The following is a 12422-nucleotide window of genomic DNA, read 5'->3' on the forward strand; positions in this document are numbered from 1 at the left end:
ATGCACCTGATATGTATAAAAAAAAACATATTCATGTGTATAATTTCTGCGTTTTTGCTGCACCTTTAATTAAATAGCGAGTAAGAAGACATTCCATTTCGTGTCTGCATTGTAAACCATGCAGAATGTGTTTGATGAAACTTATGAAGGTAATAATACTGGAGGCTGAAGAGACGTGTGGATACTGAGCGGAACCAGAAATGCATGAACACAACGCCGTTTCACCACCTTGATTTTCCACATGTGGGGTAATACTGGGCAAGTTTATGCTATATCTATAAGTGTGCTTCCTCCTTTGTATATATATACACACACACAAAGGAGGAATATATATATATATATATATATATATATATATATATATATATATATATATATATATATATATATATATATATGTTCATGTGAAATTCAACATTAAAAAAGACGAAGGAAAACAGCGACTGAAGTTGGGTGTTGCCAGAAACAACGATTTATCTATATTTTTCTGAAATTGAAATGAAAGTAATTGAAAAGGCACTTTCTTCCACATTAAGTGTACTTGTGTGTCATTATATGTATAGTTTGTACATTTTCTGTCAATGTAAGTCTGATTTTGAATTTTAAAAAATGCCAATTAAAAAAACAAAAATTTTGATTAGTTTTTTTCCTTAAAATTGAGATCGCATAAAAACTTGACCTGATAGAGCGAAATTTGATACATTTCTGAATTCAGCATGCAAAAAACATATAAGGACCGTTGAGAAAACCTAGACCTCTGAAAAAAATATTTCAAATGCAGCCCAGTGAATTATCAAACATTAACTCTTCATTTGAAGTATTCTGCAACATAAATGTTTGTTATATAATTCAGCATCATCAACTGTTTGGTTATTATATAATTCAAATTCCAAGTCCTGTCTCTGAAGCAATTAGCAATTAAAGCTTTAAAGCAATGAACTCTAACGTGGGCCAGATTTTTAATTGCAGAACAAAATTGATCTTCACATTATCCACTATGTATCAGGGAGGGTGCTATTAAAAGAAGGAAGATCTATGCTGCAAGTTCAATTATTGTTTTGTGCAAGTATAACGATGTTTGAGGTGCCCCTGAAGCACAAGACTGGATCAGGCCGAGGTGTAGTCAGGTATGCCAGTAACAACATATTGTGTAAGAGTGCAACACATATGCCATGAATGGAGGGGCATAGTATGGTTTATATAATTGTGAAATCTTTCTAGGGACAGCATCGCACATATACAGTATTCATGGCTTAATGCACTGGTAATGGCACTAACCCTGACTTGTACTCAGAAATGTTTTGCAGTGCACCACAGGAAGTACCCAACAGGAAGTTACTACAACCACAAGAAACTGGCTGTGGCCTTTGTGGAGAAACTTCAAAATTCTCTTCAATGGATGGATCGATTAAAAGCAAAAAGTTATAAGGGGTGTTCAAAACATTGTCTGAACGAGATAATCACAATAGTCCAAAATAATTACGTGTTGGGGTTGGGGAGGGGTATGTCGTCATGTAGATTGTACTTTATAGAAATTGCTACATATATTTGCTGTATGTGATTATAACATGCTTGTGTCATAATGTAGTCTTTTGTCGAAATCGCACCATTTCAGGGCTGAAAAAATAATAATACAGCATCCAAGATGCGGTAAATCCTATTCATCGTTCTCTATTATGTGTTAACAAGCCTCAAAGGGGTCTAATGGGAAGCAATTTGGATGCCAGGATTGAAAGTGATAGGAGAGGAAGAGATTGGGACCATGCTCTGTGCAGAGTGTTGGTGCTGCTAAGCAGTCTCCTTGGCTATTGGGCACAATCCTGGATGGGTCGCCACTCCGATACAGTATACCAGCATGCTGGCACTCATTTTTCCGACCTCGGAAGGATGACAGGCTGAATTAATCCCACCTGGTATTAATTCAACAGCTGAGCTGGATTTGAACTCAGGACCCTCGGATCCAAAGCCTGCCACCCTAACCATTAAGCCAACACCAGGAAGGTGATAGATATTGAAATAAGCAGGCTGGACTAAATGTCAACAGGAAGCAATCACTGCCACAACATCACTGATTGCTATAGACTAGAACATCACTGATTGTTTTAGATGTGATTGGAAGGGTTAATTTGCATGGGGGCACACACCCACTTTAGGTGATATCCAGTCAATCACATTGGCAAACTAGATGGTATGCAGAGAAAAGTTACCCTGTGCAGTCAGCTATTCTGGCAGCAAATTTTTAATTAAAAAAATTAAATCCAAATCAAATGGAAAATAAAATATAATAGGTATGACATTGGAGTCATCAGAAAGAACCCAATCAAGCAAAAAGCAAAGATGACGTCATCAGGAGGAACCTGCATGGATAGGACTCGGATTTCAACTGTTACGCCTCCACCCTCAAACCCATCCAGGTGCAACCAAGTGAGCCTTATTAAAAAAAAAAAAAAAAAAAAAATCAAAAAGAATGCAGATTCAAAATATTAAATAATTCCAATCAGGTTGAAATTTAAAACATATATTCCCCAATCACAACAAGATCATAATTTTGAAGTTTCACTTCAATTGATTGTTCAAGAGAGAGGATTAAAAAAATAATTCTTTAATCCAATATGACTGCCAAACCATGTGACCTATCATTCATGAACACCCTGGAATCCCAAGGCTTGGGAAACATGTGCGTGAAGTTTCCCCTCGATCTGTCCAGCCATTCTGGAGAGGGTTTTTAAAGGTTTGAGGGTAAATCTAATATGGCTGCCAAACCATGTGACCTATGAAATCATGGGTGGTGAACTTTTTGTTCCTCATGGATCGGCGATCATACCTGTTAAGTTTCTTCTTCATCTGATCAGCCGTTTCGAAGAAGATTTTTGAAGGTTTTAGTTTAAAAATATATATATATATATATATATATATATATATATATATATATATATATATATATATATATATATATATATATATATATATATATATATATATGGCTGCCGATCCACATGACTGATGGCATCATAAATTTCTTTTCTGCTGGCCAATTGATCCCAAGATGACCCTAAAAAAAAATCATACTGATCGGATGTAGCATTCTACGTATGCAACTATTATATCAAAATGAAGACACCCATAACATCATAAAACTAGATGGGTACTCGGTAGAGTGCATACCTCTGTGACGCAATGTCTCATCCACGAGAACATATTGGGCCCAAAATATTTTTGAAATATCATGCTTCATATCGTTTTTGGCTGAATCTCTCAATTATCAATAATCGCTTACAAAGTGTCATATAGTATCCGGATCCGGATCCAGAACCTCATGCAAATTGATTAAATTCTTCCTTGTCATACACACAACCTGTCCACCAGGTTTCGTCCAAATCCGTCGATAACTTTGAGTCATTGTGCCATACTTCGTTTTTGGCCCAAACTCTCAATGGTAAAGAATTACTTAAAAAAATTAAAACTTCTCCTATCTCAATCCGGATCCAGATCTTCAGCAAAATCGAATCAGTTCGTCTTTGTCACACATACAACCTGCCAACCAAATCTAATCTAAATCCGTCCACAATTTTTTTAGATATCTTGCACGCAAACAAACAAACAAACATACAGACAGAGAGGGGTGAAAACAAAACCTTCTTCCACCTTCAGTGGCAGAGGAAAAAAAATCACACTTATTCCCCATGGAGAGTACTTGACAGGTGCCAAGTTTCAATTTTTTTCATGGAGCTGTTTCAAAGGTAGAGGTCCGATGTTTCTCCTTTTTTCCAACATGGCTGCCACACCACGTGGATTATGACGCCATAATAATTATCATTAAAACATTATACATGAGTAGTCGCACCTATGGTGAAAATTTTGTGTCACTTTGACAAGCGGTTACAAAGAAAAGGAAAGAAAAAAAGGCAGACACGCACGAAAGCATGTACGGGACTGATCGCTTAACCCTGCTTTTTACTTCACGAGTGTGGGCGAATAATTGTTTTTGCAGTGAACGAATTGAGCATGGCTTCGTGGTCACGTGTGCCATCTGCTGGATACTGTATTTTCATGATGACAGAAGCACCTGGACAAAGGGTTGGTGAAGAGATGATGTAATGGTTGAGAAGCACTCTCCTCCCACACCTCTGTCACTGTCTCTCTTTGTCTTGCTTTCTCTCTCTTTCTCTCTCTTTAGCACCCTCCCTCCCACAGTGTATAGCAACGTTTCATAAGGCATTGACCTCCACCCCACCTCCAAATTAACCCACCTCCACCCTCCTTCCTTGCCCTTCTCCCCTTCCTAGCTTCCCCTTCTTCACCCACTCCTCGCTTCCCCTCCCTCCTCTCCCCGCCCCTCCTTTCCCTCTGTCCTCTCTGCCTCCCCTCCTCCTTTCTCTTACTCCACTGCTCTCTCTTTCACACCACCATCAGCAAAGTGACTGGTTGTAATTGCTCGTAAATAATAAACACCCACCCACATCTCTCACCTGTGAATGGAGAGAAGAGCCAATCAGCTCTCACCTAATCAACTAAACCCAGTTGGCTAGGATTATATAAATTACTGACACCTCCAACACTGCTCTCACTGAAGAAGCTGCATAAAGCAACCCAAGAAACCTACACAAGGTAAGCGCTTTGCTGTTTCAAACCCTTCCCAGAGTTCCTCCACAGCTCCAAAGACATTCATACATAGTACACACATGAGAATACAAATGCTACATACCCCCTCAGCTGCCAGACTAGTTTCATCGCTGGGCTTACCTTGTCTAGGCCTTTTTGGGTTGCGATTTGCAGCTTCGTCGGCTCGAGGAGTGTGGGAGGTGTCAGTAATATATATATATATATATATATATATATATATATATATATATATATATATATATATATATATATATATATATATATATATATATATATATATATATATATATATATATATATATATATATATATATATATACATATATATATATATATATATATATATATATATATGTATATATATATATATATACATATATACACACACACACACACACACACACACACACACACACACACACACACACACACACACACACACACACACTTCCTTTTAGTAATATACCAGCAGATAGATATCACAATCACACTGGGCTGTTTTAAGGAAATTCATTCCCAATGGAGTGGTAAATATTTCAGGAGTTTGTCAGGATTGTCCTTTGACAGCGTAATGTCTGGGATCTACGGAAATTCCACATCATGTAAAGTGTGACTTCAAGTCCTCACACCCCCTGCCGCCCAGCACCAAATCCTTAACCCTGAGTGTTCAGGCCCGCTCCCTACCTGAAGTCTTCAACTACCATCACCCAACCCTCTGTCCTCTCTCAACCCCCAACCACAACTCTCTGTCCTCTCCTCCCCATTTCTTCTTCAAGTCTTCAACCTCCCCCCTTAAGCACAAGTCTGCAAGTCTATTCCCAACCCCGGGTCATCAACCCCCCCCCCCAAAAAAGCCTCAACCCCCTTTTCCCAACTCTGTACCTTCTCCCACCCCCCACCCCCACTCCAACTTTCTGTCCTCCACTCTCCCTTTCTTCTTCAAGTCCTCAACCGCTCTCCTAATCCCAGGTCTGCAGCTCCTCCTTTCTTCTTTAAGTCCGCAACACCAACCTCAACCAACGACTCTGAGCCTATACACCACCAGTGTGTGTGTGCAATAAAAATTCACATCACTCGAAATTGCATGAATTGCAATATTTGTAAGCCTCCGCATGCACTGTACAGACCCAAAAGCTCTTAAATGAGGTATTATTCAGCATTATATGTGTTGTGGTTATGACGTTTACCCCGTTCAGACACAATCGTGCAACTTGTATTTATATATAGGTATACAAAATATAGATATGAATCGCTTCGCTCTCATTTTTATTTTTAATCGCATCTATCTTAAATATTTCAGTTTGTATTATCTGCTTACACTTACTGAAAGTAGCTTTTTGGTTGCAATTGCAGGGGTTCATTGCTCAGCAATCCTTGTGATCAAATTATAGCAAGAGATTGTTTTAGACTATTGGGACTGCAACACTTCATTCCTACGGGATAGCCAATTGGACATTCCTACGGGATAGCCAAAACATATGCCACTGCATTTGTCTGTAGCTCTGTTAAATGTCTTGTATCAACTGTTTTCTCTTCCCGATTAGGACATCAAGGACATACTCTGCATGACCACTTATTGAAGTAAGCTCTTCTTGCGAGAGCTGATCATTGTAAATGCAGGTTCAAAAGGCTTGAGTGATACACGACACATCACTTTATCAAATTTTTCAACGGTGTTCAGGAAAATGGGGACATCTTCATTCAGCATACAGTACCTGCACATATTGTTAATGGTGCAGATTAATAACACACATTTAGAGCACTCACGATAATACATAAATCACATTGTGCTTTACACATTTACAAGGTTGGTCATTTTGGCATTCATGGAAATGATTTTAAAACACAGCTTTTTCTTTCTGTAATATCTCATGTACATCTGTAATTATATTGCTATCTTGGATTTGATGACATGTTTAGCAAACTCATCCAGCCCCAAAGGTACATCTGCACACACTCCCTGTAAGAAAAGCATCCCCGGTGGTCTAACCAGTTTATTGGTCCCATAAGGACCTCAGATGTAAGTCTTCAACCAGTCAAACAAGAAAACGAATGAATTATTACTACTATAGTCTTGCTAGTGAATTCTCCTTCATGACCTTTATTCAAACATCACAGCTTCCTCATTCATTAAATTTTCTTCCCCTCTATATCACCCTCCCACCGTCCTTCCCTTTCTCATCCATCCATATATATCTATCTCTCTCTCTCTCTCTCTCTCTCTCTCTCTCTCTCTCTCTCTCTCTCTCTCTCTCTCTCTCTCTCTCTCTCTCTCTCTCTCTCTCTCTCTCTCTCTCTCTCTCTCTCTCTCTCTCTCTCTCTCTCTCTCTCTCTCTCTCTCTCTCTCTCTCTCTCTCTCTCTCTCTCTCTCTCTCTCTCTCTCTCTCTCTCTCTCTCTCTCTCTCTCTCTCTCTCTCTCTCTCTCTCTCTCTCTCTCTCTCTCTCTCTCTCTCTCTCTCTCTCTCTCTCTCTCTCCAGCCCACACTTGTTTCTTACCCCATAAAGTAAGGTCGGTATCGTCTCGTTAGCCATAGCTTCCAAAGATCGCATGACCCGCGCTGCCAGCAATTCAGAACAAGTCGAGACTAATCCGGCAACATCACCAAAGTGACTACGCCCAGCCCTCTGCCAGCAATGCGGAACCGGTCCCTACGAGAGAGTAGAGATACCTCCCTCCCACCCACGTCTCATCATCTGTCCTGCCTCGGTATCATGATCTGCAGCCACAACGCTTAACTACCTACTGAAGGGGCACCATGGCACTTTCCACAGCCACTCATTTTCCATGATGCAGTTCTGCCTTCCCACCACCACACAATTTATTTATTTATTTCCCCATCTTCCACAACTTCTCGCACTTAATCTGGAGAAAAGTCTCACTCCTCGATTCTACGTACGTCACAATGATTTCGTAAAGCCTGTGGGATCTTAAATACAGCTATCACATCTCACTGTGTGCTGCTGCGAGAGTTCCAACCTCTTTATGTGAAAGTAGCACCAGGGCTTAAGTGTTCATTTTGCATGGAGTTTGGAGGGTCAGATGTATTTCCAAAGGAAAGTTCGTACCCAACCCACACACATGATGAAGTGTATCGCAGAGTCGGGCTGGCAGTGTAAGTTCCGTTCATTTTGAATTCAGTGTTAGGTTTGTTAACCACAAGGGGGAGGGTGAAATGAGTAGGTGACCTGAAGACTGAAGGGCCATGACTCAGTGTTATGAGGGCTGTCAAAAAGTTATCAGAATGAGATTAAAATAGTCTAAGAAATGCCAACTTTGTTTTTCATCAATAATGAGTATGCCCAACAGGAAGGATAGCCTCAAGTACAAGGATATGTTAACGATCCCACAGTGTGTTTCGCAAAGAGTAGGCGAGCTAGCATCGGAACCCTGGGAAAAAAAACTAAAATTCCCTGCCACCATCAGTTGAATGCCATGCCTGGCCAGTGGGTTTGTGAAAGATTTGGACGAAAAAAAAAAACATATCCTTGGACAAAATTCAGAACTTTGCTGAAAAAATGTTTTGAATTGCTTGCTGTTTGGACAAAAAAAAAAAAAAAGGTTCCCCGACCAATTCCAAAGGAACGTGAGAATAACTAAGACAGTTATAAAAGTAGTAGAGATATGTCTGATACGATCATGTAGAGGTAGCACATAAGACACCTTTGAGATATCTAGCCTGGGTTTGATTCCTTCGCAGGCAAGACGTTGCATCACAACGTGTATCGTCCCTCGGATGGACATTCAGCCGGGTGTCTCATTTGCTCGCATTAGTTAGTGGAAGTTAAAGATCTAGTGAGGAGCCTGTGTTGTAGAACCTTTGGCTCAGTGATCGACTAGGACTGGGCATCTGTGCTTGGGATAAGAACTGTTCTTCTGTGATATTGCTTGTAAATACATGCTTCTTGTTGACATTTCAAACCATCTCCCAAACTGCCCGATCGTCATCTTCTATTGGTTCCACATAATGTGTGAATAGTGACAGGGAGTTCAGCCTTGCCATTTTTGTTTTGATCAGTCATCAGGCAACGTTCCACTTATGGTGTCTTTCAGCCATCTGATTGACAGGAGTGGAGCATTGAGAACAGGGAACTCCATCTGGGGGGGTTTAACTCGCGGAAAGCTAAAGCAGAGTTTGACGCTGGACCATTCCAGAATTAAACGTCTTTGACGACGTCCGTGGTTGGTTAGCAACCCGCTACGCCGCAGAGTTATCTGTGGCTCGTGGGCTTGCAGGATCGTCTGCCAGTTTGAGAATCTGAAACACCCCCTCGTGATCCCTACTGACCCGGTCCGCAACAATATTTAACATCGTGTCAAAACAATCACAGAGTTTGAAGTTGTCTTATTTTCGTATTTGGAACCTCCTCATCATTACTTGTCAATAAACGACTGTCTCAGTATTTTGGTGTATTTTGTGTCATAAGAATCTCTTGAAAAATGTCTTTACCACATTTCATAAAAGGAAATATCTATATAATAATAAATGTCAGTGTGTCTCCGATATAACTCCAAAACAATGAAACCTAGCGCCCCAAAACTTTTGCATGTATACTAAGGGAACTCCAAGGGAGTGCTGAATGAAAACTTTGTATTTGGAAAAAATGTTGAATGCTTGAACACTTGAAGTTCATGGGGCATGGATAAACACAAGCGGGGATCAGAGCTAGTGGTATTACTGTCCAATGAAACTTAGGCCGTGAGCTGCAACAATGTGTAGAGGGTTAATTTGACGATTGGTCCCCAAACCATAACACTGCCACCTCCAAAAAAAGCTCTCTCAATAATGCAGCCCTGAGCGAAATGGTGTCTTTGTCGACAAGTACACATGTCAACGTCCATCTGGAAAACTGACGTTGAACCTTGATTCATCGGAAAAGACGTTTGCCCACCGTCTCCCACCCAAGTTACCACCAGCTGCTGCCCATCGTTGTCCTGCAAATCAGTGTTGATGTGTCAAGATTTATCATTAATTAGTTGTCCCCTTGTTCCAATGGTGGTTCTGGATATTTCTCATGCTGTCCTGAAACAGATGTGGAGGTGACTGACGATGATGTATTGTTGAGGTGCCAGGCTCGGTGGCGAGGATGACAGATGGAGCAGTTGGGCAGTCTCCCACCGAACACCGGAATTGAAGGTCGTAACCTTCGGATAACTCCTAAGGTCATGGGTCCCTTAGTGGACCGTGGACGCCAATATTTTGACGGTGTGGGGTTGGGTTAATTGTCTAATTCCAATTTGCCTAAGTGCCCACGCCGTTGAACTACTGGGGAAGCCACACCCTCGGCCGTCTTTGTCCGAACTGAGTCACTGTTACCGACTCAGATCCGGCGTAACCGAGCGGGAATTACCAAAGCCTGCCAGACCAAATGAACAATTTACGGCACAAACGGCCTCCCTATTTCTGAAGCCCGCACCGTGCTGGGTTAATGATAGAAATGACAGGCAATGATCTGGTACATTTAACAGGGGTTTATTTACAATAATTGGGAAGGGAGACACAGAGCAGACTTAACCACGAATATCAGGCAGGCAAGGTACTGTGAGCAAAAGCACTCAACAATTCTACTTAACAGACGGCCACAGACAGACACAGACACCCAAAAAGAAATGGACCTCGTGGGTCTTTATTCGGCCCTTCAGCTCGGGATGGAAGGCGAGCTGAAGATCAGAGTCTGGCCGGGTACCTGGCCGCCTCTTGCGGTTTCACCGACTCCAACCCACCACGGTGGGACTCGAAGCCATGACCCGGAATCCAACGAGCCCACGATCCTGGCTGCCACGAATGACGATCGACGACACGAGCGCCACAGAACGCCTCCGCCACGACCACCACCACCACGAGCACCAACAAGACTACCACCACCACGAGCACCAACATGACCACCGACCACCAAGGTACCCCGAAAAAAACCAGGACCAAGACCAGACACACGACGACGACTGAGACAGCTCGCCACCTTTCTTATCCCTCCTCCGGGTGGGTGGAGAGATCCGCTCTGAGGTAACTCACCTCCGGATTGGTCAGGGGGCGTCGGACGATCAGTGTCCTCCCCTCATTGGACGAGGCGAACATTCCATCTGGCTGGGGCGGAGTCGACCCTGAGGCGAGGGGGGGGGGCTCCGCCCACCTCTGTAGCCTGGAACACGTGGGTTATGGCGCCGTGGTGTGAAGTGAAGGTTGGGCGGGTGAAGCGCTTGTTCGCCCGCAGAGTGGGAGGAGGAGTGGTGTGAGGGTTTTGTTGTAGAAAACTAACTACAAAGAAACTCGCAGCGCACACACGAAATTCCCATTCGACATAAGGGAGGATTTATAACTATCCACATATACTTCACGAAATAAACTGAACTATGGGACTGCTGACTGTCTGTGTGCAAAAGGCTTCCAAATTCGTAACAGTATCGGTTTTGTCTTGCTGACGTCACAAGCTGTGCACCAGGATGAGGACGGTTGCTATCTCTTCCTATGGCTCTGTATCAGTTCTGGAGCCTAGAAACTGTTGACTGGTGAACATAAAAGTGTCGAGCAACTCTTTCTTGTCCGATTCCACTATTCAGCATACTGATGGCTTCGTTACTCTCATCGTTCATTAGATGTGGCATTTCAATTGACGGCCTCACAACTCAGGCAACTTGTGCTTTTATAGGGTCTGGATACACATGTTGCGCGTGCATGTTTTTTCACCACCGCTCATCATTTCCAAGATTTGCCATATGGTTGCTTTCAGACTCAAATGTCCAGACACAAGCAACAAACCGGACTCGAACACAAACACCCATAACAGATGTCCATCATGCATGTTTTATCACTTACTGTGTTGATCCTTTTTGTCATGCTATGAAATAAATGTCAATTTTAATTTGATATGCGTTTTATAAAGGTGGTACTTTTGGACTCTTGCAGGTATCTTATCCGAGAAGGTTTTTTTTTTTTTTTCTAACGACCTCGTTAATAGCACTGTATGTAGTTGGTTCAACATCACAATGAGTGTTACTGCAAGGTGTGAATCGTCAACGACCATGTACTGTCGTGACCATTTCTCTCTCTCTCTTGCTTGCAATGCCCGCCCGCTCGTGCATCACGAAACACTGGGAGTGAAACGGCCATGAACATAATATTTATGGGGCAGCTTGCTTGTTTCCTTCTCTCTGGGGCACCGAATCATTTTGTAATAATAGTGCAACAGGACATGTTTACCAGCTCAGGTGTTGCATGAAACCAACATAAACCAACATCTCAAGCCGGGTGTTCTGTCTCCTTGGAATTGCTTATAGACATTACTATTGGTTCACGAAAAATATAATTGGTTCACCAAAAAATATAAGTGACCACCATATTCGTTATTGTTGTGTGTCTGTCTGTCTGTCCCGAGCATAGCTCCGTGGGTTTTGATCCGATCCTGATGAAATTTTGGTGGGAGGTTTACATCATGATCTAGTTGTGTTTTCCTGAAAATGGGCGTGGTGCACCCATTGTGGGCAGAGCCACGCCCAAAAAACATGTGTTTTTAGGGGGTAGCCAATTTCAATTTGCATATTCTCCTAGGGGGTTTGTCGAATCTGGCAGGGGTTTCGGTATTTGGTTAGCCCAATGGCACCTGCATAGCCTCACGGAGCTCAATTTTTCATTTTTGTCCCAAGGTCAAGGTCACAAGGTCACGAACTTAGAAAATTGCGAATTGTGCTTTTAGGGGGTAGCCAATTTCAATCTGCATCTTCTCCGAGGGGGTTTGTCGAATCTGGCAGGGTTTCAGTATTTGGTTAGTACAATGGCACCTGCATAGCCCCACGGAGCTCGATT

General features: G+C 42.2%; 1 protein-coding gene across 4 annotated transcripts in view; it reads right to left on the reverse strand.

Annotated features, from left to right (window-relative positions):
* LOC147026226 (NIPA-like protein 3) overlaps nt 1–7270 on the reverse strand; it is an 89885-nt gene extending 82615 nt beyond the window's left edge. For 3 of the 4 annotated variants that reach the window (XR_015058172.1, XR_015058171.1, XM_085881428.1), the window contains exon 1: nt 7120–7270. Coding sequence is in view for 2 of the 4 variants with exons in the window: in XM_085881428.1 (XP_085737554.1) it covers nt 7120–7173 (54 nt within the window). In the remaining 2 variants the exon portion in view is untranslated. The remainder of the gene's footprint in view (nt 1–7119) is intronic. The other variant, XM_085881427.1, reaches the window with a different exon arrangement.
* Between the last annotated feature and the right edge of the window lie 5152 nt (nt 7271–12422).

This window comes from Eptatretus burgeri, chromosome 5 (genome assembly GCF_056783735.1).
Source record: "Eptatretus burgeri isolate ZD-2024b chromosome 5, Ebu_testis_v1, whole genome shotgun sequence".
In the NCBI taxonomy this organism is placed as follows: Eukaryota; Metazoa; Chordata; class Myxini; order Myxiniformes; family Myxinidae; genus Eptatretus; species Eptatretus burgeri.